This window comes from Indicator indicator, chromosome 4 (genome assembly GCF_027791375.1).
Source record: "Indicator indicator isolate 239-I01 chromosome 4, UM_Iind_1.1, whole genome shotgun sequence".
Taxonomy (NCBI): Eukaryota; Metazoa; Chordata; class Aves; order Piciformes; family Indicatoridae; genus Indicator; species Indicator indicator.
In genome coordinates, this window is record NC_072013.1 from 27,900,370 (window position 1) to 27,922,682 (window position 22,313).

General features: G+C 39.1%; 1 protein-coding gene across 1 annotated transcript in view; it reads right to left on the reverse strand.

The window, feature by feature from the left end:
• SYNE2 (spectrin repeat containing nuclear envelope protein 2) overlaps window positions 1–22,313 on the reverse strand; it is a 169,725-nt gene that overhangs the window by 124,519 nt on the left and 22,893 nt on the right. The window contains exons 14-34 of the mRNA XM_054400423.1: window positions 21,873–21,969; window positions 21,521–21,708; window positions 21,193–21,357; window positions 19,764–19,937; window positions 17,871–18,029; window positions 17,432–17,605; window positions 16,360–16,494; window positions 16,048–16,203; window positions 14,795–15,006; window positions 13,917–13,992; window positions 12,928–13,046; window positions 12,404–12,527; window positions 11,403–11,560; window positions 10,811–10,958; window positions 9,030–9,628; window positions 8,003–8,182; window positions 7,428–7,578; window positions 5,238–5,396; window positions 4,377–4,538; window positions 1,923–2,024; window positions 521–721 (exon numbers count right to left, since the gene is read on the reverse strand). Coding sequence (XP_054256398.1) covers window positions 521–721; window positions 1,923–2,024; window positions 4,377–4,538; window positions 5,238–5,396; window positions 7,428–7,578; window positions 8,003–8,182; window positions 9,030–9,628; window positions 10,811–10,958; window positions 11,403–11,560; window positions 12,404–12,527; window positions 12,928–13,046; window positions 13,917–13,992; window positions 14,795–15,006; window positions 16,048–16,203; window positions 16,360–16,494; window positions 17,432–17,605; window positions 17,871–18,029; window positions 19,764–19,937; window positions 21,193–21,357; window positions 21,521–21,708; window positions 21,873–21,969 — 3,639 coding nt within the window. The remainder of the gene's footprint in view (window positions 1–520; window positions 722–1,922; window positions 2,025–4,376; window positions 4,539–5,237; window positions 5,397–7,427; window positions 7,579–8,002; window positions 8,183–9,029; window positions 9,629–10,810; window positions 10,959–11,402; window positions 11,561–12,403; window positions 12,528–12,927; window positions 13,047–13,916; window positions 13,993–14,794; window positions 15,007–16,047; window positions 16,204–16,359; window positions 16,495–17,431; window positions 17,606–17,870; window positions 18,030–19,763; window positions 19,938–21,192; window positions 21,358–21,520; window positions 21,709–21,872; window positions 21,970–22,313) is intronic.

The window sequence follows — 22,313 nt, forward strand, 5'->3', positions numbered from 1 at the left end:
CTCTAGGGGTCTGACACCCAGAATGTGCATAATCCACTCACTGCTCAACAGGATGTTTAAATTTTGCCAGCCTTTAACCTCCAAGAAGCAAGCAACCCTTTCTTCATCTCTCTCCCTAGTGCAAAGAGGATGGAAAGCTGGATGAAATTGCTTACTGGGAGCTTCCCTTGAAAGCAGGCTCAGGTGGCAAAAAGACAACCTCTGTTTACTACCTAGTCTTGGAAAAGATGCAATCTAGTGCCCGCTTCAATGTATCTTGGGTGGTACATAGTTGTCATGCCTACCACTAACCATTCCCAATAGCTGCAAGTGTTAACTACATCTGACAACATCCAGCAAAAAAAAAAAACCTTTTTTTGTTTTCATATTTCTGGCAGCTTAAGGAAGACTTCAAGCCAGGCTATTCACTTGAGTTGTTCTAACAGTTTACAACATACACAGGAGAAACATTTATGAAGACTTGCCCATGACAGAAATTATGAATAAAACTATAAAAGATGAGTAATTAGTGTCATGCTACCTCTAATTTAGTAAAGATCTCTAAGGTGTCAGACGGCGATAAAGCTTTTAAAAGTGATTCAGTCATTCCAATCTGTGTCTTGGCCAGATCAAGGTCTCCTTTTAGTTCTGCAGTATTCACACCGAGTTCATTGGTCCTCCTCTTCGTTGACAAGAGCTCTTTTATAAGCTCCATTTTTTGCACAACAGATGATCTGATGACCTGAAAATTGTAAATGAATGTAAGTCAGATTATTATACTGGACTGATTTCCTAGAGTATTACAGAAATCCATGATAGACACTAAAAGCAATGAAATGATCTAAGTCCAGACATTTTCAATCACAGTTCCAGTTTCTTTCCGTCCCTCTCCACAAATTGAAAAATAATAGCATTTAAGCCCTGCTTTTCTGAGGAGAAATAATCTCTGTTCATCTTTAATAGTGATGCATTTACTGGCACTGCTTTGGTAGCAAATTTAGTTGTCAGACTCCTTCAGTGTCTGCCCTGAGCTGGAAAAAGGCCTTACATGTGCTTTGCCTATCATGAAAAAGAGGGTGCCAGCTCTCTCTAGCAAACCTCCCTGTAGAGATCCCACCAGGGCAAATTCCCCACGCCTATTCAGAAAAACAGGCAAGGACAGCAGTGAGGTGAGAATCTCTGGCTCCAGACTAGTCACTAAGGAGCAACAGGTCCTCAACCTTATTTTTAAGGCTTCTGCAGATTTTCATGAGACAAATACTCAAGGGAATCATGGCCACATGCTGAAACATCATCACAGGGCATCTGGTGCTCCTGAGGAACACAGTGTGCCAGGAATAAGGTTGTTGAGTCTCTTCCTAAGCTCCTTAGATCACCTCACCCAGTGAAACTCCTCTGAGTTCACTGTCTGCTGAGGATAAACACACAAACAGCCAAACCAGGTCAAGCTCAAGGTGCACCTGACAGACACGGGGAGCAGATGCTTAGGGAACTGGCATAGGATCGAGGTAGGCTAACATGGTCTCAAAGAGTGGAGAAGGATGGATTCTTTGCTTTGTGAAGTTAACACAAAAAAAGTAAGATTTCCTTACATTAAGCCATATCCAGGTAAAGCTACATTAAAAATACAACTGCATGCTGAGTTGCTGGGATCTCCAAAGGGATGACGAAGTCCATTGTGCCTTGTTCTTGGCCAATAGCTAAAAGCCAGGTACCAGTGATATTGGCCTCTTTCAGAAGGCCTGAAAAACAGTTGGCTCAGATCTAAGACCTTAAAAGGCACAGAACAAACACCTTTGTGTTTAAAATGACAGGTTTGGTTCTAACAGCTGGAGAAAGCCAACAAAAATCTTCCAATTCTCTTTGGGTAGATTTAAGTCAAACCGAAGATGATACCAGAAGCAGGGCCGCAGTATTGGCATATTAGCTGTAAAACTTCATACCTGTAGCTCCAGTGGAGGTTCATTACTATTCAGAAGTTCTTCTATCTCAGCCACTGTGTTGTCAAATTTTTGGAGTTTCTGCTCTTGGGCTCGTAAGCATGCCTAAAGGTAGAAAAAACACATCAGTGTTTCCCTTCAAATAAAATTTCCATGTTTCTGTTTGAAAATTATATTACTAATATCCTGATTCTGCATTTTGACATACAGAGTTCCCATAACTGGCCCATTTCCTGATTGTCATTTTAGCAATTTAGACATTTTTTTGGTATTAGAGTCAGAGGCAAAGCTGTCGTTAGTGCAACTGTAGTGTAAATTTAGCAATCTTAATCATTTTACTTCTGTGTTAACCTAAATAAATTTGCAAGAAAATAATTTTAATTTTCTGTTTATTTCTTGGTGCTTCTGTTAAGAGGGCATAGTCTCAGATGTTATAAACTTAAAGTCAAGAATTGGCATTGTGATGATACACTTTGTTAGGGACATGATAAAATACAACACATACTGTAAACATTCTTAAAACATAAAACCTTTGTATATTAAAAGACCTCTACGCATTTGAACAGATTTTGGAACAACCCAGTAATGTGAATGTAAGATACTAGCTTCAATTTATGAAACAACATATATCTGAAAGAAACACATTGTCTTGTATTCCCAAATCCATATTTCAAACTCCCTCAGGATAAAGCATTCCTTTGCAGTCTCTATATAAGCAATCATCTAAACAAATTCATGTGCTGCAGCCCCATTTGCATACTGGCTACAGGGGAAAGCAGAATTTCTCTTATGTTATCTATACTTAAATTATCATCAAATATACAGTCAAATTATTCATTACTCTGTTCTTCCATGACAGGCTTAAAACCAGATGCACTGCTGCTCTGCTGGGCAGTCACAAATGACACTGGTTTTCAACATGATAAACATGCAGCAGCTGTTTTTTTGGTTTTTTGCAGTTAACACTAAAGTAGAGATGTTCCAGGATCAACAACAAAGCAAATAATAAATTGATAAATTAACCTGATGTCCTCCATACTTAAAATACCAACGCAATGAGTTCATTTTTCTCTCCTTCTATTCCACTTTTATAACAGTTCACGGGAAACATGATTTCTCTCCCTTGCCCTTTCCTCCTCTCTTTTGAGAATTATCCTTTCACACAGATAGCAGCAGAGTAACCTTCGTACAGCCCTTTCTAAGCACCAGCAGCGGCACACCAGGGGCACAGTCACATCATGTCGGGCTTGAGCAGTTTCCAGGTAACAAAATGGCTCTTAAGATGCAGTTGCAAGCTCGTGTATTTTTTTACTGGAGCCTTCAGAGACCTGAACTACCCCAGGTAAATTCTAACAATGCAATGGCCAAGGCATAGTAATAACATGACAAAATATCCACCTCAACTGTTTCACTGGGAAGATGTACACACAAAGAGCACCTTAGCTTTTTGCTGCTCTGCAAATTAAAACAAACAAGCTGTGCTAAACAGTAGCAGAAATGCTACAAATAAGCATAATAAAACCCAGACTATTTGCAGCATGTAAGCACTAAGCAAAAAACTGCCCAAATATTTTCAAGTTGATATGGGATATACTTATGCCTCGACCCCACCCCACTCAAGCAGGGAATTATTTTTGTTTAGTAGATACTGACTACAACCACACCAAAGCAGTACACAGCTGGTTAATATGGCCCTAAAAGCAGAAATCAAAACATTGTACCCCACGTGTGAGACTCTTCAGTGGCACAGAGCTACTGCATGTGTTTTAACAGCCAACTGCACCCCAATACTGAGAGTTAATGCTTTAATCTGTGAGAAAAGGCCATGGGCAGTGCAGGATCTGCTTGATGCCTCCCTGTGTGCAGCCCTTGGAGACCCTAAGCAGCCAGCCGCTATTATGGCTGTATTAAATTACACTGGGGAGCACACTGGGACCAGGATCACTGGAACAAATAAGCCACCTTTGCAACCTCTTCTTGAACTGTGAACTGACCAGCCATTTCTGAGGCTTCAGTACCTTCACTGGCAGGCAATTTCTGATTAGAAAACTAATTATCAGCCTATACACATTCTCTTACTTTTCTTCTCTAGGCACAATAAATATGTGTGTCACTGTACTTAGACTACAAGCCTTCCAGGACTTCTCTATGCTGTATGTTGGTACAACACAAAGGAATGAAGAGATTTTTTTAGACAAAAGCAGTGTTTGTAATGATGAATCTATTTATAACAACTTAGTACACACATATACTACCTATTTATTAGTTTACAGGACCCACATCCTTAATACATTATGCAATATCCTCAATGAAGTTATCCATACAGATATAATCGCAACTGTTAAACTTTCTCTTCTATTGTAGTGCTGGTATTTTTGTGGGATGTGGATGTTTATAATACAAAGGCAATATCACTACAGTGTAAGCTAAGGGTAAAAAAAAATCTATTCAAATTACCTTCAACTGTGTAAGGTCCTCTTCAGTCAGACAACGGTCTTCTGCATTCTTAAGTTCTGCATTTGCCCAAGCATCAATTGTGCCAGATAGACTAAGAAGTTTGTCCCACAAAGCCTGAGCTCTTCCCAAATTATCACAGTAGTTTTCAGTCTTTTCATTGATCTACCATGAAATTTATATACAGAAAACATACAGAGATTTAAAAGATGTTGAGTTATACTCTAAAAGCAAATGCAGCATAATAAAATCTGAGCAAGATGAAGCCACCCACAAAAACAACAAGTGCAGCAAGGGAAAAAAAAACAACCTCCTGTGTCTTCACAGTGAACTGGTCATGGAGCAGATATTTAAATCCCTGACACACATGTCACCAAACATACCAATCACAATGGCAGCTTGCCAGTTTTAAGGCAGGTTTAGGAAGGAGCCTTGCTCATTAATGTTTATCTACTCTCAGTAAATACCATCTAATCTCAGTATTGATGTACTGCTTAGATCGACAGTGGCAAACATTTCCCACCAAAAGCACCAGCACTGTAATTCTCCAGATTGTCTCCAAAACCTAAATCCACAGAAGGTGTTATGGAAGCTTACAGATTCATGCAGAAAGCACGAATGTTGCCTTCCTGAATTCCCTGGCATTATTTACTGTGGAGGAGTACCCACGATATAAACTACCTGAGAGATCAGAAACAGTACACCAACAACCTGGAAGCTTTGCTCTGGTAAATACTTGGATTTACCTCTCAAGAATCTTTGCCATGTTGCACTTAATTTATTTCAAATATCACACACATGTCAGAATCAATTACTATAATGCATAACAGATAAGACCACCCCGATAATTTACTTTTTACATACATCCAGCCATCTGTCCACAATAATGTTAGCCTCATTCTCGAATGGAGGCTCCTCAAAGCTTCTCATTTTATTGAGCTGGAATTGAAGGGTTTTGCAGATTTGATTTATTTTGTCTACATCTTCAGAGTGATCATTAAACTCCTCTTTTGCCTCTTCAATCTGTGAAAAAGAGACCAAACAAGTATTTATAAGCGTGTTTATGACTGTTTATTCAGCAAAACATTTTTAACTGATGTGCTGTTCTTTTGAAACCAACAAAATTACACAAAAGAATCTATTTTTTCTATTATGAGACTAGCAATGTATCCTGTGTTGTTATATCCTTGTCATGCTGATAGGAACATTTCCCTGTTAGAAATCCATATCATTCTCTTATTGTCTGCAAAACAGCTGAGTGGGAACCACGGATAATAAATTTCTAAGAGGTTTTCTTTAGAAGTCATAATTGCAAGATCCAAAGGGACTGTGCATCCACACACAGAATCTCTGTTACGAAATAAACAATGCACAACAAAACAATAATCTGAGATACTATTACAACTGTAAAAATATAACCTGGCATTCTGATCCCCAGGTTTTGAACTATTAAAAAAAAAAAAAAAAAAAAAAGCTTAAATCCTACTTAAACACAGCCATTGTCAAATATGTCACTGCCAGAAACTGAAATGTCCCTTTTTCCTGCTTTCTGTTTAAACACCAGACTGCTTCTTTGTGCTTTATTGTAATGTCAGTGTTTACAAACAACACGGAAGCTCGCTGGAAAAGAAACACTGACCTCTAGTGTTAGGCAATTTGATATTAAACCTCTCCATTCCCAGAGACAAGCATCACCTCTTCACATACAGATACTACCAGCCACTGACAAAAGGGGAGGGACGGCAGAGCGGTCCTCACAAACCAGAATAAGGCAGAGAATCTTCTCTGTTATTTTTTTATAAAATTATAAATCATACACCATCAGCACTCAGAGAGACACCTGTTAGTCCACAGTAGATACGGAGGACTGCAGTTCTGGAAGTTGGAGTTGCAAGGTGTGGAAGAAGGGTTGTTAACAGAGCAAAGGGTCTCCATACTGACTGGTGGAACCATGAAGAGACCCAGCCTCATGTGAAGGGGGGTGTGACACACAGACACCGTCCCATCGCCTGAGGGAAGAAACTGCTTACATGTGAAATGTGAAACCTGTACAGTAAAACAGCCAGGATGGACATGCTGCTCTGGACAGCTGCAGGGCATGGACATCTATGGTTGCATTTGTTTAGCCAGGAAGAGTGTCCTGGCTGTCAAATTTTTGTCTGAAAAAGTGATAAACTTTGAATTAAATAGAGGGTTGCCCAGCAATACCTACTTATTCAAGGCTTATCAGCTAATGTAAAAGCTACTGCAAATGTTTAACTGCTATCAAACACAGCATGGAGGCCAAGGCTCTTATATAGAGGGTCTGTCCTAATTCTGTCTCTGAATGAGGTGTCAACGACACAAGGACACAAACTCCAGCTTGAGAGTCTGGATAGATCTCTCACAGCTGAGCTTCTGGGCAGATGTGCCATGCTTACACAGCCATATAGCTCCTGTTCCTGATCCTCCCTACTCAGGAGAAGATCTCTGCACAGTGCAAACCCTGCAGCCCTGCCTGGGACCCAGTGAAGCAAGGAGAGGATACAGATCTAAAATCTTGGTTATAAGCTACAGTGACAGCAGAGAAACAGGCAGCCCCAAACAGGATAATTACCTAATTTTGCTTTAAGTGGTTTAAAGTATCTTCATAGCAACAAATGAATTTGCTGGTTTTCTGTATTTAGACAGTATACACAATAAGTTTTTAATTTGGTGGAAAATATAGAAATATTATAAAGGGTATAGGTGAATAGGGCTGAATTCAACATGTGTAGGATAGGATTTCATCATTTTGATCAGAGGTTTTTATGTTTGGGATTTGGTGGTTTTGTTGTTTTGGTTTGTGGGTTTTTTTAAATCCCTCTCCTTTAAGAGAACCTTGATTCACTAAGCAAAACTAGACTTCAATTCATGGCAAAACCAGGGTATGGTCCCTAGGTGTATGTTTGGAAGCCAAAGGGAGAACAAGGTCTTAACACTTGCCCTGAAAGCTGAGTGCATAACAGCAACTCTTCACTCAAATGCTCCCAGGAAAGGCGCGCCTTTCCTTTTCAGTAACTTCTTATTACTCACCTTTGTTATTAGTCTGTTCAAATTCTCCTTCCCCATGTAAGAGGTTTGCTGCGAAAGGACTATCTCTTGTTTCTGGATGATGCTGGTCAGACTCGTTTTGCAGCTTTGATACTGCTTCAGGAGCTCCAGAGCCCTTGCACATTGCTCCTGGCTATTAAAAAAAGAGATGTATTATTTATGGCCTAAGCATGAGACTGCACCCTCAACCTCTGGTTGGCTTCTTTCTCCCATATTTGTTTCACTTTCACTTTTCCTTTTGAATGTGCTAGCATGTAATCCACAGCCAATACAGAAGACACATCTTTCCCAGCAGCAGCCAGGTTTTTCTTTTGTATACAATTAAGCCCAACACATCACTACAAACCTGTCTTGAAAACAGATAAAATTCATGAGCTTTGGATGCAAAATTCTATATGGAATTCTTGGGTTTATGACAGTTTATAGAGTCATAATTGTTACTGTATGAGTATTGCATTTACTTTAAAGTATGGTCTAAGGCTTCTTTGCTGTGTCATTTTACAAGCAAACTTCTTACTTGTACAATACCACTTTGAAAATGCAGTTTTTCTCCTTACCATTCAGCAAGCAAGAGTTTTGTATCCTCCCATAACCTCTCTGTATCTCTGCATTGTTCATTTGCTTCCTCTGCTTTTTCTTCTTTGATCTGTGGCAGCTTATTAACAATTTCTCGCACAGGTTTCATTTCAGCAGCAGCACAATCCAATTCCTTTTCCAATTCCATTAAAGATTTTACCCTTTATTAGAAAAAATTAAATACAGTCTCATATTGAAGTATTTGAATTTTTTTCCCCAATGTCATTATGTTTCTTAGAGATTCACCCTGAGATGCACATCCTGACAATATTAAATGACATCATTAAAAGTTTAATTTGATCTTCAGTTTGTGCAATTTGACACAGTCCTTTAGATGAGTTATGCTGACCTAAGTCCTTTGAGGAACTAATCCAAAATCCTAATGGCCAATATTCTGTATGAAGATAGTGAGTTAAATATTTAGTCTTAAAAGGTAAATTGATTCTGGTCTAAGACAGGATGCTCTGCCATAGTGTGGGATTCCAGAACTCAAAAAATGGTCAGAGCTCACAAACTCCTCTCCTCTCCCTTTTTCCTCCACAGAAACTTTAGTGAATAGTTTATTCATCTTTTGCAAGGCTGCAGACAGGTCCTCTGAAACACTTTGAGACATACGAATCATGCTAGTGACAACTTTCCTAGAGCATGGGAAAATAACACAAGGCTTCCACACCACAGTTTCAGATCACATGCATCAGTGCTCAGCAAGAAAACCTGTCTCTGACAGTTTTCTTACAATCAAGATCATAAAAATCAATTTCTTTCTATTTTTCTTTCATCAATGATACTTCAAACACACATGTACATAGGTGTTTAAAAGAAAAGAAAAAATGGAGAAGGTTTCCTTTCCTGTGACAGAAAGACTGAAATATGCAAGCTTACAGCTTCTTTCAATGCTCCACAGATTCTCAAGACACATTCAGCTTTCAGTGCTCTACTGAGAAGGGCCCACACACCCTCTGAGTTCACTGAAATTATGAATTAAAAGAGCTTTAAAAAAGAACTCACCTTTGTTGAAGAGCTGGAATTGTGGGATCCTTCAAGCCTATTTTGTCAATTTTGCCACGCAGATCCTGAATATTTTTGCGAAGTTCATTGTTTTTTGTGGAAAAAGCCTTGTATAAGTCTTTCTCATCTGTAAGCATCTGTTCATTTAAGGGATTGTAAATCACATTTAGCTCTTCAGATAAAGTCAAAACAAGGTTTTCACAGCAAGTCTTTCTCCCAGATTCAGCATCTTCCAAACAGATATCAACTGTTTTCAGGCGTTCATCCAAACATTTAGCCTGTTCAGTGGCATGAGAAACATCTTGTGCAGCTTCTTGCAATGCTTTTTTCTGTATTTCAGGTTGGCCTGGGGAATCTGTGAGACATTTGATGGAAGAATGAATCTTCCTCAGTGAGGCCATAAAAACTTCCAGATCTTTAAGGACTGTTTCCCGGATCTGCATTTTATGGCTCATTTCTTCAAGCTGGTTTTGATAGTAAACCATAATTTTGCTTGCAGCTTGCAGATCTATTGGATTAAATTCATCTCTTGCTGAACTATCTAGGTGTTCCAATTGTTTGCACACTTCAATCTGATTTAATATGGATCTCCGCAGCTCCTGAAATTGAGAAAACAACCAACAATTTTAGCAAGTGAAAGAAAACCTGTACACAGCATTTAAGCTGAATCTGTGACTGAAAACCAAATTGAACTACCAATAAAGTCATTATACAAAACAGGGTGTTAAAGAAAGAAAAACTCTTTTTTCCTACTCCAGGCTACAATGGAGGGAAGGAAAAAGAAGAAAAATCAAATAAAATGGTATTCCACACAGAGGGAGTTTGGTCAGCATTATTGAAAGCCTAAGCTTCTTTCTAGCAATCAGACAAGAAGGCAAGAAAGATGATGAGAGTCCTGGGACTGAAATCAACAGGCTTTTGCAGTGGGAAATCATTCGGAGCACAAGCAGTCACACAGATGTTTGTTACTCTGCTATCTTTAAGGCCTTTATGATATACTTTTGGAGACTTCCACACATTTGAAAAAAATCTCTTTTAAAATCTGCATGCTGTCTGGTTACAGCCCTCAGACAAACAGCAGTGTGTCAGTGTTGTGAAATACCAAACGTGCAGCAGGCTGGGATAAAATTCAGGGTCCTTCCAGCCAAAAATGTAATTTCAGCCAGAGAGCACACATGCTCTCTGCCCTACAGCTTGAGGGACCTAAACCCTACTTGAGAGCCAAGGGCAGACACATGAACACTTTCAGTCCTGCATAGCTGTCAGTGTGTGCAGCTCAGGGCCCACGTCAAGAACAAAACGTTCACCCAGCCTAACAGACAGCAAGAACCTAGGCACAAGACATAGCAGGGGATCAAGTTACTGCATATGTGCAGAGCTTCCAAAATCATCCTGAGGTGTGCTCAGATTCCTCAGCAGATGTGACATAGGTAGTTTATCTTAGCACACAAATTAACACCACATTATGTATATGAGTCCACAAAGCCATAGAAAGCTAGGTGGGAACACTCTAAATCTGGGCCAAAGGGAAGACCTAACCTAATGTGAAATGCTCACAACCAAGCTTTTTTCCAGTAGAACCTACTGAGGGTCCCTGGCTGGTTCCACAGGAGCAATGACATTCAAAGCAAAGGCAGTAAAATGCTGTTATAGACTTTAGAATGTTTGGAAGGCTCATGAGTGGTTCCAAACTCATGAGTGAAGACCCCACGAGCTTCTCCAATTCCTAGATGTATTAAAAACTGTTCTGGCTAGGGTGTGGTCTCTCCATTTTCCCTTACCTTTAGTTCCCTATAAGCAAGATCACTGTTCATCAGATTAAACTGCTGGATGTCCTTTTTCTTCAGACGCTCATCTAATTCACACAGAAGAATGGATTCATTTTCTATTGGCAAAACAATTTCCAAAGCAGTCCTTAAAGAGTTTGTTCTACAAAAAAGGTAACAAAACATGAACTGGAAAAGCAAGCAAGAAAAAAGAACACTCAACACTTTACAGGACAAAAAGCCACAAAGTTAATGCAATTCTGTGTCCAATAGATCTAACCCTCCTCCTCTTGAGATCAAAGGAATTTTTTAATTGATTATTAAGAAAAGTATTATGAATCCTAATGAATTTAACCAAAAGTTTGAAGAAAATAACAGTAAACCTGAGAATACTGCGCAATCACAAAGACCTGGCTTCCTGGAGAGATTCACACTATCTGCAATGTATATATGAATCAAGCATAATTAAAGAAAAGCTTCATTTTATGATTTTTTTTTTAAAAGGTTAAACTGTGCAGATGTATTCTGCAATGCACACCATTCCCTTCACAATACACATATACAATGAACTCTTCTTCAGCTAGTATCATGAAGTGTTATTTTATACCTGGTGCTTATAACATCCTGAAGCTCTTCCCATTCTCCTTTTAGTTTACTTTTTGTCTCAGAGATAGAAGCCTGCTGCACTTCATCCACCAGATTTTCTAAAGTAGATGAGAGGTCTTCCAGTTGTGTCCAACTAGAACTGGTTTCATTCTCTATCACCTAAAAGATATGCAGTGCTAATTGCATTAATGTGATAATAAATCAGTCACAAAAGTGTCTACAGAAGAAGTGAAAACATACTTGAGAGTAAGATCAATTTCTTTTTCTTTAAGACTCCATTGTTAGCTGCACACAAATCTCTACCAACTTTTTACGCTTAAAATTTCTGTGTCACACGCGTCTTGACTGCATTTTATAAAAGGCTCAATAAACATGGTTCAGCCATTTATACTACAAGAATGAGTGAAAACTATCTCAACTTAGCTATGTTGAGAAGAGCAAAAAGCAAACATAGAATTGAACCAAGTTTTGAGATGCCAGGTAAGCTTTGTGCTCCTTTCAAGCAAGGACTTGAAAAATGGTAGCAATAAATTCTCCAGCATCAATTATGTGCCTTTTAGCATTCCCTTAAGGTTCTCACAAACCTAATCAAGTTATAAACCCTGAAACAGTTTCATTCTGTACATACACCACTGCCACATGATGGTTCAACTCTAATGACTCTTCCAGCCCTGACCATGGTCCACCACTTAACACTCCTGCTGACAAAAAAGTTGCTTTACGTAGTCATTTTTTTTGCCATTAGACTTATTTCAACCTGCAGATCACAATCTAAGAGCTGCCAATTTCTTCTTTCAGGAACACTTGCAAAACTTCACTGCTAAGCAGGAATGCAGGTCTGCTGAATGCTAAACCTTGACTTCCCTTCTACTTCTAATAAATCTGCTTGTAAGGATGCTCTTTTACCCTTGGCAATACTCACAGCACAGAGAGGTGAGTGATCTACATGACCAAATAACAACTCAGGCACCAAGTATTTTTTTTTTAAAGATGAACACTTACCTGTAGTTCAAGCAGCTTATCCTGAAAGCATGAAGTGCCTTTTATTTCATCAGTAAAGCCAGATGCTACTTTATGTCTGCTGATTTGTAAAAGTTCCTCCAGGTTACTTCTTTGTGTGTTATAGCTAAACAAAGATGTAATCATTTTGAGAGAGAATATTACTGCTAATTTAATAGAAAATGGGAGGATAGGGGACTTGCTGACCAATACATTACTGTATAAAACAAGCACAGTCTCACATGTAGTTAAATTCTCTATTTTAACTAAGTCCCAAATAAATGGCATAAATAAGCAACCTAGAAAAAAGCTTAGAATTTGCTAGCCTGGCTCACCTTCTAGTGTGAATGTCTGCACTCTCTAAGGTGAATTTTATGAATGTAAAACAACTATACAGTAATATTAAGTCAGCTGTAGTAGAACAAGAACAGAATTTTATATAGCAAAAGTTCAGCCTATGTTCAATACAGCCAATTAATACATGATTATCTAGCATAGTAGCACCTCTTTTACCCTTTAAAACTTACCTCTCTAATAAAGCTGGTATGGACAAATCACTGTCTTCCTCAATTTTCTCTGCAGAGCTTTCTCCATTGTGATGTTTCACATCTGGTTCCAAAACTGTATCTGCAGCAGATCTTGAGGGCTAAGTGAAAATGAAAAAGGTAACAGTGACCTCTGCATCATGCTGTATCCATACATAGTGAAGACTAATAGACATCTGTGAACTCCTGAAAGAAGCCATTGCTTCATGAGTCTCAAGGGAGATGAGATACCATTCATCAATACAAGGTGTGTTTATTCTCAATTATGATCCGAAACACCTTCAACCATGTCATTCACTCCTTCTACAGATACTGGGTCTTTGGCAGCCCAATCTTATTTGTACAAATTTTTGCTCCACAGATATCAATGAGCACAGGGACGCTGTTAGTAGCCTTATAAAAGACCTCCCTTCATGACAGTCAATTCCTACATATCTTTACATAAATGCAGTGAGTCCTTTCCTATAAACCACCAGGCTGGAAGCTGGTGATGAGCTGTCTGCAGCCTTACTTGCACGAGTTTTTATCTTAAACAAGACATCTTCTGTGGCATCCAAATGATGAGCTGTAGAGTATCTTGTAGCTCTGAAATGATTTCTAAGAAGACAACACATGTTCTGGTTTTCCTTGTATTTTTTCAAAGCAGATGCCACCAAACCTTCACTATTTTTCCTCTCTCTGTCCCCTGAAACCTGTACGAATTATGGGGCCATTAGGGGGCATCTGTACTTGAACACAGCTTCACACAACTCTTTGAGATGAAAGGATGGAGACTAATATCTCCTCAGGACGCTGCTCATTGCATGTTGCTTTTTAATATTCATTTCATTTACAATCCCAAGTGCAACAATGCCTGAGCAGAGGCCTGAGGCCTACCACACTAAGAATATTAACAGAAATAATCAGTCTTTCCCTTTGGCAATGAACTCTCCTAGGCACCATTTTCTAACAGTTAAGTATGGACTTCTTACCTCTTGTTCTGAAAGGATGTCAGTTTGTTGAGAAGAACCAGGCTCTTCTCCGTTCTCAGAAGCAACAACAGAGCTCCTAAAGTTTAAAGACATTTCAGCTAAAGAACAAAACAACTGAAATACAAACGGAAAGAAAGAAATCCTGGCTAGTGATTAAAACCAGTGCAGCTGTTTGACAGGAACCCTGACAGAGGGTAATCAAACATTGCGCTTGCTAGTTTATAGAACTTAATACTAAATGTTTAAATGTACAGTTGCCTATGGCAATACACACAGTAATACAGTCGGTAATACACCAATTACAGTATCACAAAATTTATCCATGCACCTGATTTCTTTGAATCACAGAATCAATAAGGTTGGAAAAGACCTCAAAGATCATCAAAGTCCAACCTGTCACCCACGACCTCATGACTACTAAACCATGGCATCAAGTGCCACATCCAATCCCCTCCTGAACACCTCCAGGGATGGTGACTCCACCACCTCCCTGGGCAGCACACTCCAACAGTTAACAACTCTCTCCGTGAAGAACTTTCTCCTCACCTCCAGCCTAAACCTCCCCTGGCGCAGCTTGAGACTGTGTCCTCTTGTTCTGGTGCTGGTTGCCTGGGAGAAGAGACCAACCCCCTCCTGGCTACAACCTCCCTTCAGGTAGTTGTAGACAGCAATGAGGTCACCCCTGACCTTCCTCTTCTCCAGGCTAAACAATCCCAGCTCCTTCAGCCTCTCCTCATAGCGCTTGTGCTCAAGGCCTCTCACCAGCCTCGTTGCCCTTCTCTGGACATGTTCAAGTATCTCAATGTCCTTCTTAAATTGAGGGGCCCAGAACTGGACACAGTATGAAGACACAACACATCACGCAGTCGGTCACTTACTCTTTCTTAGAAGGCTGTCCTTTTCCAGCGTGAGACAGCAGGGCCGTGTAAGTATCTGACACAACTTGTTGAAGCTTTCCTAGCTTTTGTTCACAGTCTGCAGTCAGCGTCTGTATGTCTGCGACAGTTTCTTCTGATAGTCTTCCCAATATTTTAAGGTCTTCTAATGACTTCCTAAGTTCACTCAGGCTGCCTTCATGTGAAAAAAAGGCCTACATAAAGAAAAACAATGTAATAAACTCACATTAAGTCATAAATATTTGCAATTATTCCCATGCTTTTTTTTTTTTTTTTTTTTTTTTTAGTTTTCACTGCCTTTTCAGATGAGTGGACTTGCAGCAGAAGCTATCAAACCAGGAGAGAAGCATGTCTTTTCCCAATTGTTTTTCAAATAGAGCCAGGAAAGAAATTATGATTTCTGGCAACAGATTCCCAGCTACATTCACAAGACTGTACTGACTCTTGCTTAATTTTTAAATTCATTATGTTATTACAGTTCTAGCTACTTTAGTCTCAAGTTCTCTTCACAATGACTACAGGAAAAGAGGAATTTACTTAAAATATCCCCCATCAACTATTATACTTTTTAAGGTGATATCAGGATGTACTAAAAACCTAACAAAAATATGAGCAGAAGGAATGCACTTGAGAACACTTATTTCTCTTTACTCTTGCTTATGTAATGTTTGCTGAACATGAACCCATGAGCAGCAAAGAGTAAAAGTCCATTAAACTCAGCAAAGATGAGAATTTCATCAGAAGAGCAATAACTTACCCTTCTAAGTGGAAAACTGACCACATCACTGTATCTCAAAGAGGAGGATGAAGGAAAATGCTAGAAGCAATGAAGCGTAAAACTCATTGCTTCACCTGAAGGCTCCTAACACAATCTGTGCAACTGTGACAAATCAAGGGAGTCACAATCCATGCAATCATTTCTTATTTTCATACTCTGCACAGCTAAATCTGTTCTACTGCTTCAAGGTTGTCTTAAAAAAAAAAAAAAAAAGGGCAAAAGACATCATCTATGTAACAAGGAAGTAATTCTAGAATTCCACAAGGAGACCAGTATCTGCAGTTAAAAAAGATAAAGAAATCATTTGGTCAGCCTCTTTGTTCTGTGTTTACATAACAGAGCACAAGGTCCACTTTCCACAAACACAGGCTGCAATAATGTAGCTGTGAAGGAGCAAGTAAGGCAGACAAAGCATTCAAAAAGAGAGGTAGGTGAGCAGAAAAGGACTGTCAAGTACCTCATGTTCCTTGATGAGCTCTTTGGTTTTATCCATACTTAGGAGTTTCTTCTCTTTGCTTATTTGTTTATTGATTTTTTTAAAAGTTGCAGTAAATTTCTTTTTTTCCCGTTCTACTAGGAGCTGAACGTAGGACATAATTTCCTGACGAGCTGCCTGCAAAATTCAAAACACATGGTTCCTGTGAGATAGTGAGACAGTATTACAAGGTAAATTAAAAGCTCAGAACATACTGAGACAAAACAATTGTTTTTCAAAGATGCCAGGCCTAATGAGAACTGACAGTGGATTCTCCTTCCTGTATTATCTCACCTCCCATCTTCTGCGAACATCTTTACTCTTTTCTTCCACTACCATCTTTTCATGATCAGATGAAATATTTTTCAGTTGTTCAGCTGCTTTCAAAAATTTATCAAGAACTTTGTTGTCCAGAGCGTTAAAAGCTTCCTGCAAGAAAAGCATCATAATGAAAAATAAACAGAACTGAATGCAGCTTATTTACCTAAAAAAACGTCATCCGTAAAACCACGCCTAAAAAACGTATACATTGCCTGTATGGGCTGTGGTGGCCCTTGCATGGGTGTATTCTTTTTGGAGAAAGACTGATGCTGATTTTGTAACTTCTCTTTTAGGGGCAAATTTGGTACCAAAGAAGAGAGATCAGCGTCCCTGAATTTTGCATCGTTTCTAGGGAATACAGAGTCACAGAATCATATAGACTGGAAAAGATCTTTAAGATCACTGAGTCCAACTGTTAGCCTAGCACAAAGGCAATGTACATGTCCCGTGCCTGTCAGAATGTAGGTGAAAGGTCTGCACCAGTGTGACGGGACCCCATGAGGAAGCCTGGAGCGAGGCCTTGCTCTGCTCCTGGCTTAAGGCTGCCCAGGTCTCAGTCTGCAAGATCAAGCAACACAGATTTTGGGCATTTCCATTTTTGTTACCTCACTGTGAACCCCTTTAAGAGATTCAGATTTTGAGATCAGACATTTCCTTTACCACTGGGAAAAAAGAGAGATTCAGTATTCATAATCATTCTTGAGAAACTTGCCCCAGAATTCAGGCATGTGATTCTTGATGGGCAAATTAATTATTAATCAGGCAAAAAAAACTGTCTGTAGTTCAGAACATGATGAGCTATGATAGGTAATTTCAGTTAAGACATGGAACGGAATAAACTGCCACACAAATTTACACCTCTTCATTCAAACTGTCTGCCAAGTTAATATATGCTAACAATACCACATCAAAATGCTGAGAAAAGCATAAACAGCAGCCGACAAAAAAAATAATCTGGTATTGTTCTCAGTGGAAACTCAGGATTTGAGATGCTAAACGGGGCTAAGAAATACTCAAATTCAGCTGGCTCAGAAACCAAACTCACCTTGTATCTTGAAATACATTCTTCAGGACTTAATTTTTGACTGATAAGTTGCACAGCCTTTGAAATGGAGGCCTCAAGTTCTTTTTGGGATTCTTCAAAATTGAGCAAAGCCTCATTCTCTGAGGTTTTCGTCACAAATTTGGACAAGATGTTGTTCATGTCACCCATGAGAGCCTTTGAAGAAAAAAGACTTTTCAGAACATGCCTCAGTGCTAGTAATTACATAAAGCTGTTGCTTCATAACATCACTGAAGTTTTTTGAGTTGAGATACCGATCTTTGCACTATTCTAGTTTTTGCCCTGCTAAGATTTTGTGAGACTGACTCCAGCAGTATAAAACCTTTTCTGTTTTGCATGACTGACAGTGAGTCTTCCTAATCACATATTGCTAAAATTAGAGATACATGTATAAAATACAATATCAATAAAAAAGGAGTACCTCTACTTTGTCTCTGGCTTCTTTAACTCGTGCCTGCAGCCCAGTGGTGTTAGAATGCTGTTGGGACGTCCAGCTTGAAGCATTTTGCACCAGGGATTGCAGTATCTCTTCTGCTGCCACAACTTGTTCTTGGCATGAGATCCCCCTTGCAGCCAAGCTCTGGTTAAATGAAAAGCATTAGAAGCCACTAAGGCATTTATGCCCTTTTGTTTAAAGGAACTGAATGAAAAAGCCACCACTGATCATGGAAGGTCAATATTTGGTCAAGGAAAAAAAAAATCTTATATTCTGATTATGGTCAGTTTACTGCACTGCAAAATCTTTGTGTAGAGAGAAAGAAATTTGCTGCCATCCACAGGGGATTCTGCTTTCTGAAACAGTCTTTCTGTCAATGTGATCTCTCCCATGGATTTGCCTCAGAGACCATTAGTATCTTTTAAACATGTTTTCCCATCCAGAAAGCTTTCCAAATAAATGTGCAAACCACTGAATTGGATATGCATTGTCTGATCATGAAGTCATCTCAAAAGCAAGCACATATCAAGGCTCAGATTTTCTTGGTATTCAGTACTAAAAGGCAGGAAGCAGCTGGGTATTTAGCATGCAAAAGCAGTGTGCCATAATTGAATATTTATCATGAAATGTCATTATGAGAGCTGTTTTGATCTATGAATATTCTAGCATGTTTTCCTGTCTGAAGTTGTCAGTTAGCAGCCTTCTAATGATAGTTAGTGCTTTATCCTGGATCCCAATCTATTGTACCACAAGTAGTAAGTGACCTGATCTCTTCTGCTCACAGACATGGTGATGCAAAACCTGTAGCATTTTTTGAGACTGTATTACTTCATTGTTTTTAACAAACTCTTGTCAAAATAAGGCTTACTTTACAAACATATGCCTTCATTTACAAAAAGATGAAGAGATTCTTTTCAAAGGCTCACACTCCCAATTCTGTCAACTACATGCACTGCAAAGAGGCACAAACCAAACAATAACTCTGGTTCACAGTTATTGTAGGTGGATTTACTATACCAAAGAAGATCAATGTTTAATTATAGCATTTAGACAGAAGAGCTCCAATGAAATCTCCTTCTGGTGGTCACCTTCCTGCTGTTAAAATTATACTGTTCCTGTTGTAGAAATGGTAAAAGGTAACAGAAAACAGTGCTTCACCTTCTCCAGTACAAAGTTTGTTTAGTCTCACCTTCACTGGCTGGTGAAGAAAACACACCAGACTTTGTACTGGAGCTGCTGAGTTCTACATACATATTTCCACCTGCCAGCTGCTGGGGCAGGAAACAGTAATCCCTGACATAGAGACATGGGAAACAATAGACACTACTGGAAGTAAGAAGAAATTTATCAGTGCTTGTTGTTTAGAACAATTGCCTATGAGATGAGACCCACAAATTACCCAGCATGCTGCTGAAAATACTTCAAGCACTACAGTTTTTGACAGGTAAGTCTTGAATACAGCTAAGTTGTCCCAAACCTCCTCCCTGCACTGGAGGGTTGATGATGTAAAGCACTATATGGCCAGGGGAAATTCTCAACTCAGCACCTTGCAAAGTTTCAATCTACTGCAAATGCTGTACTGCAGAGCCCAGCTCAAGAGCAAGCTGCAGATCACTGGCACCAACAGCACTTCATTGGCACTTGCCTGTCATCTGGACACACTGATGTGGGAAGATTCATTTACAGCTTATTTGGGAGCAATAATAGGAAATAACATCAAACACTAGAGCTGCCTTGATATTTCACTAGTGTTACAGCACAAAATCCACATTCCTCTCCGCTTCACTGATAACAGCTCATTTTATCCCAACCACAAATCCATGCTGAAAAATGAGATCTTATGAACAAATATTTTAAGCAATGTATTTCCATTCTCACCTGCAAATGTTCCTCCTTCTCAGGTTCCACAGGACCTTCACAACCAATCTCAGTAAGCAGGTGTCCAGTTTCTGCTGCCCAGCTGTCCACCCCTCTGAGGAGCTCTTCAATTTTCTCCAGACTTCCTGGAAGCTCCTTGGTCTTTTCAGCAGCATCTGTGCTCTCTTCACCAAGCTATAAACAAAGAGTAGAGTAAGATGCTAATTTCTGTTACCATTTCATGTGTTTCTCCACCCTTCTGAAACAGAGTCATCACTTAGGCTACTTTTCAGCTTTTGTACCCAACAGGAACTGAAGGAGAAATAAACATCAAACAGGTTGGTAAATAAAACACATGAGGCTGAGTCCTTCAATCTCGAGAGCAGATGAGATAGTACAACCTGTGCCCATATGGCCCACCTCCTCCCCTATAAGCAAGAAGCTACAGCCACTCTACTATGGAGAATAATTCCTGGGCTGCAGCATCCCCCAGGTTATGCCAAGTAATTATCCAAGACAACAGTAGCTGATGTTGGTCAAGTCCAGCCCAGAGAGCATGTTAACAGTTTAATGGCACTGGCAGTCTCAGGCCAGAGCTTGAGCATTTGCCCTTGTCTTTTTATACACAAAAATAATATCATATACTATAGCCAGAGTGTCCAAAGCAGTGCCAGATAAACTCCTACAGTCCTTAAGCCATTGTAAGGGTGAGAAGGGCCTCTGCTCTCTGAATATACTCCCCAAAAGCACCTTGTACTGAGGGTTTTTCTAGGAAACTCTAGATTTCCCTTATCTGTGGGAATGTATTTCCTGCATTTTCACTAAGCCCATCTCCTACAACAATGTTGCAATTTTTTTGTCATGGTGTATTGTCACAGAAGTATCTTTAATAAATTAAACACTCAACTTGGAAAAATAAGAGCTCTAATATCCCCAGGCAGAATGAAAATTTCATTCTTGTGAAAGCATTCTAAGAAATGTAATAAAAATATAACATTAAGCAAGTTGCTTTGAAATTTACAGCCTAAAAACCTGTTAAGTGTGCTGGTGTGAAGTTGCACAAACCCAGATATATCTGTGCAGCAACAATTGCTAGCTGAGGTAGACATAAAAAAATTCAGTGAAGGCTCACAAGCTCCTAACAAATTGATTATTTTCATCTCTAAAACTGAATAAAGAGTTTTATTCTGCAAGAAGATTTCCTTTTATAAGTGGTTTTACAATTTCCATTTAAAAATCTAACATTTTCTGTCATGGCAGAAAAAGATTTAACTAAGTCACAAAGACTTAATGGGATGCCTCCGTGTCTTCTCTGTTCTTCCTGTTCTAAAACTGGCAATATTCAGCTAACTAAAAGATTTATTGATATTTTATTATCAAGCTGATAAGACAAGAAAATATTAATTTAAAGGTTGCGTTACAAAAAAGTCATATGTAACTAGTAACTTACAAAGTGTGTCCTCTTGATGAACTTTGCCCATCTCCTGTTCAGTTTCTTCAGCTCTTTAGCAATATTTGACCCAACTTGCTCTTTGCTGACTTCGATGAGATAGTTTCCAGCTTCATTTAAGGAACCATGAACTGAATTCCACTTTGCCAGGATCTCAGCAGGGATCTAGACAGAAGCATTGAAATAATTTAAAGTAGAACCCTGCCAAAAGTTCACTTCCGAAAATGAGGAACAGAACAGCAAAAACAACCACTGTCATGCATAATGCTTTGCTTCCAGGAGGCTTCCAAGTATCTCTATTATTACAAAGAGAAATCCAACCACGTACCTCTTTTGGATGCTCATTTCGCTTTTCCTCCAGCCATGTCTTTAGTAAGTGGATGTTTTCTGTATAATTACTCCAGGAAGACAGGACTTTCTCTAGGGTTGTATTTACATTGGAAACATAGTCTCTGCACATAGAAATCTTTGACTCCACTGTCTTAAAAAGTTTCGTAATTTCTTGAGGACTTCCAGCTAGGACATCCAATAGGGAATATCATTACACACTTGGAAACAGAGAGGTTAACTACATAGAAGCAGTGTTTTACACAAAACATAAGTGGGATTAAAATTGGGAAAAGCATACCAATTCAGTTCAAAATAGAGGTCTTCTTGTCAGTTTAGGTGCATGAGCTTACCTAAGCCAGTATTGCTTATGTTTTTGTTTTTCAGATCTTCACAGATGCGAGTAGCTGTTTCTAGTTGCATTTCAAGTCTCTTTTCTTCAACAAAATTCTGCCCAAAGTGAAAAGTAATTGGCATGGGTAATATTAACTCACATACAACTAAGGTAGGAAATGCAGCTTGGGATACATTTTGGTTTTTTAATATGAGACTATGACCTGCAGGCTAAATGTAAATTCAGCAAAGCCCATCCAGCAACTCATCTGCACCCTTTAGACCTGTTTTATCTTCTGCTTGTGCAGAGAATAACTTAAATGAAAACATTAACTCCTGGATTCCATTGTCTGAGTCACAGCCCTGCATGAGTCAGGTCTGTTTGTTTCGAAAAGTTAAGGCCCTAGGGCAATATTGAGAAATGGCATCTAGAATAAGTCAGGCAGAGTTTAGTCATTGAA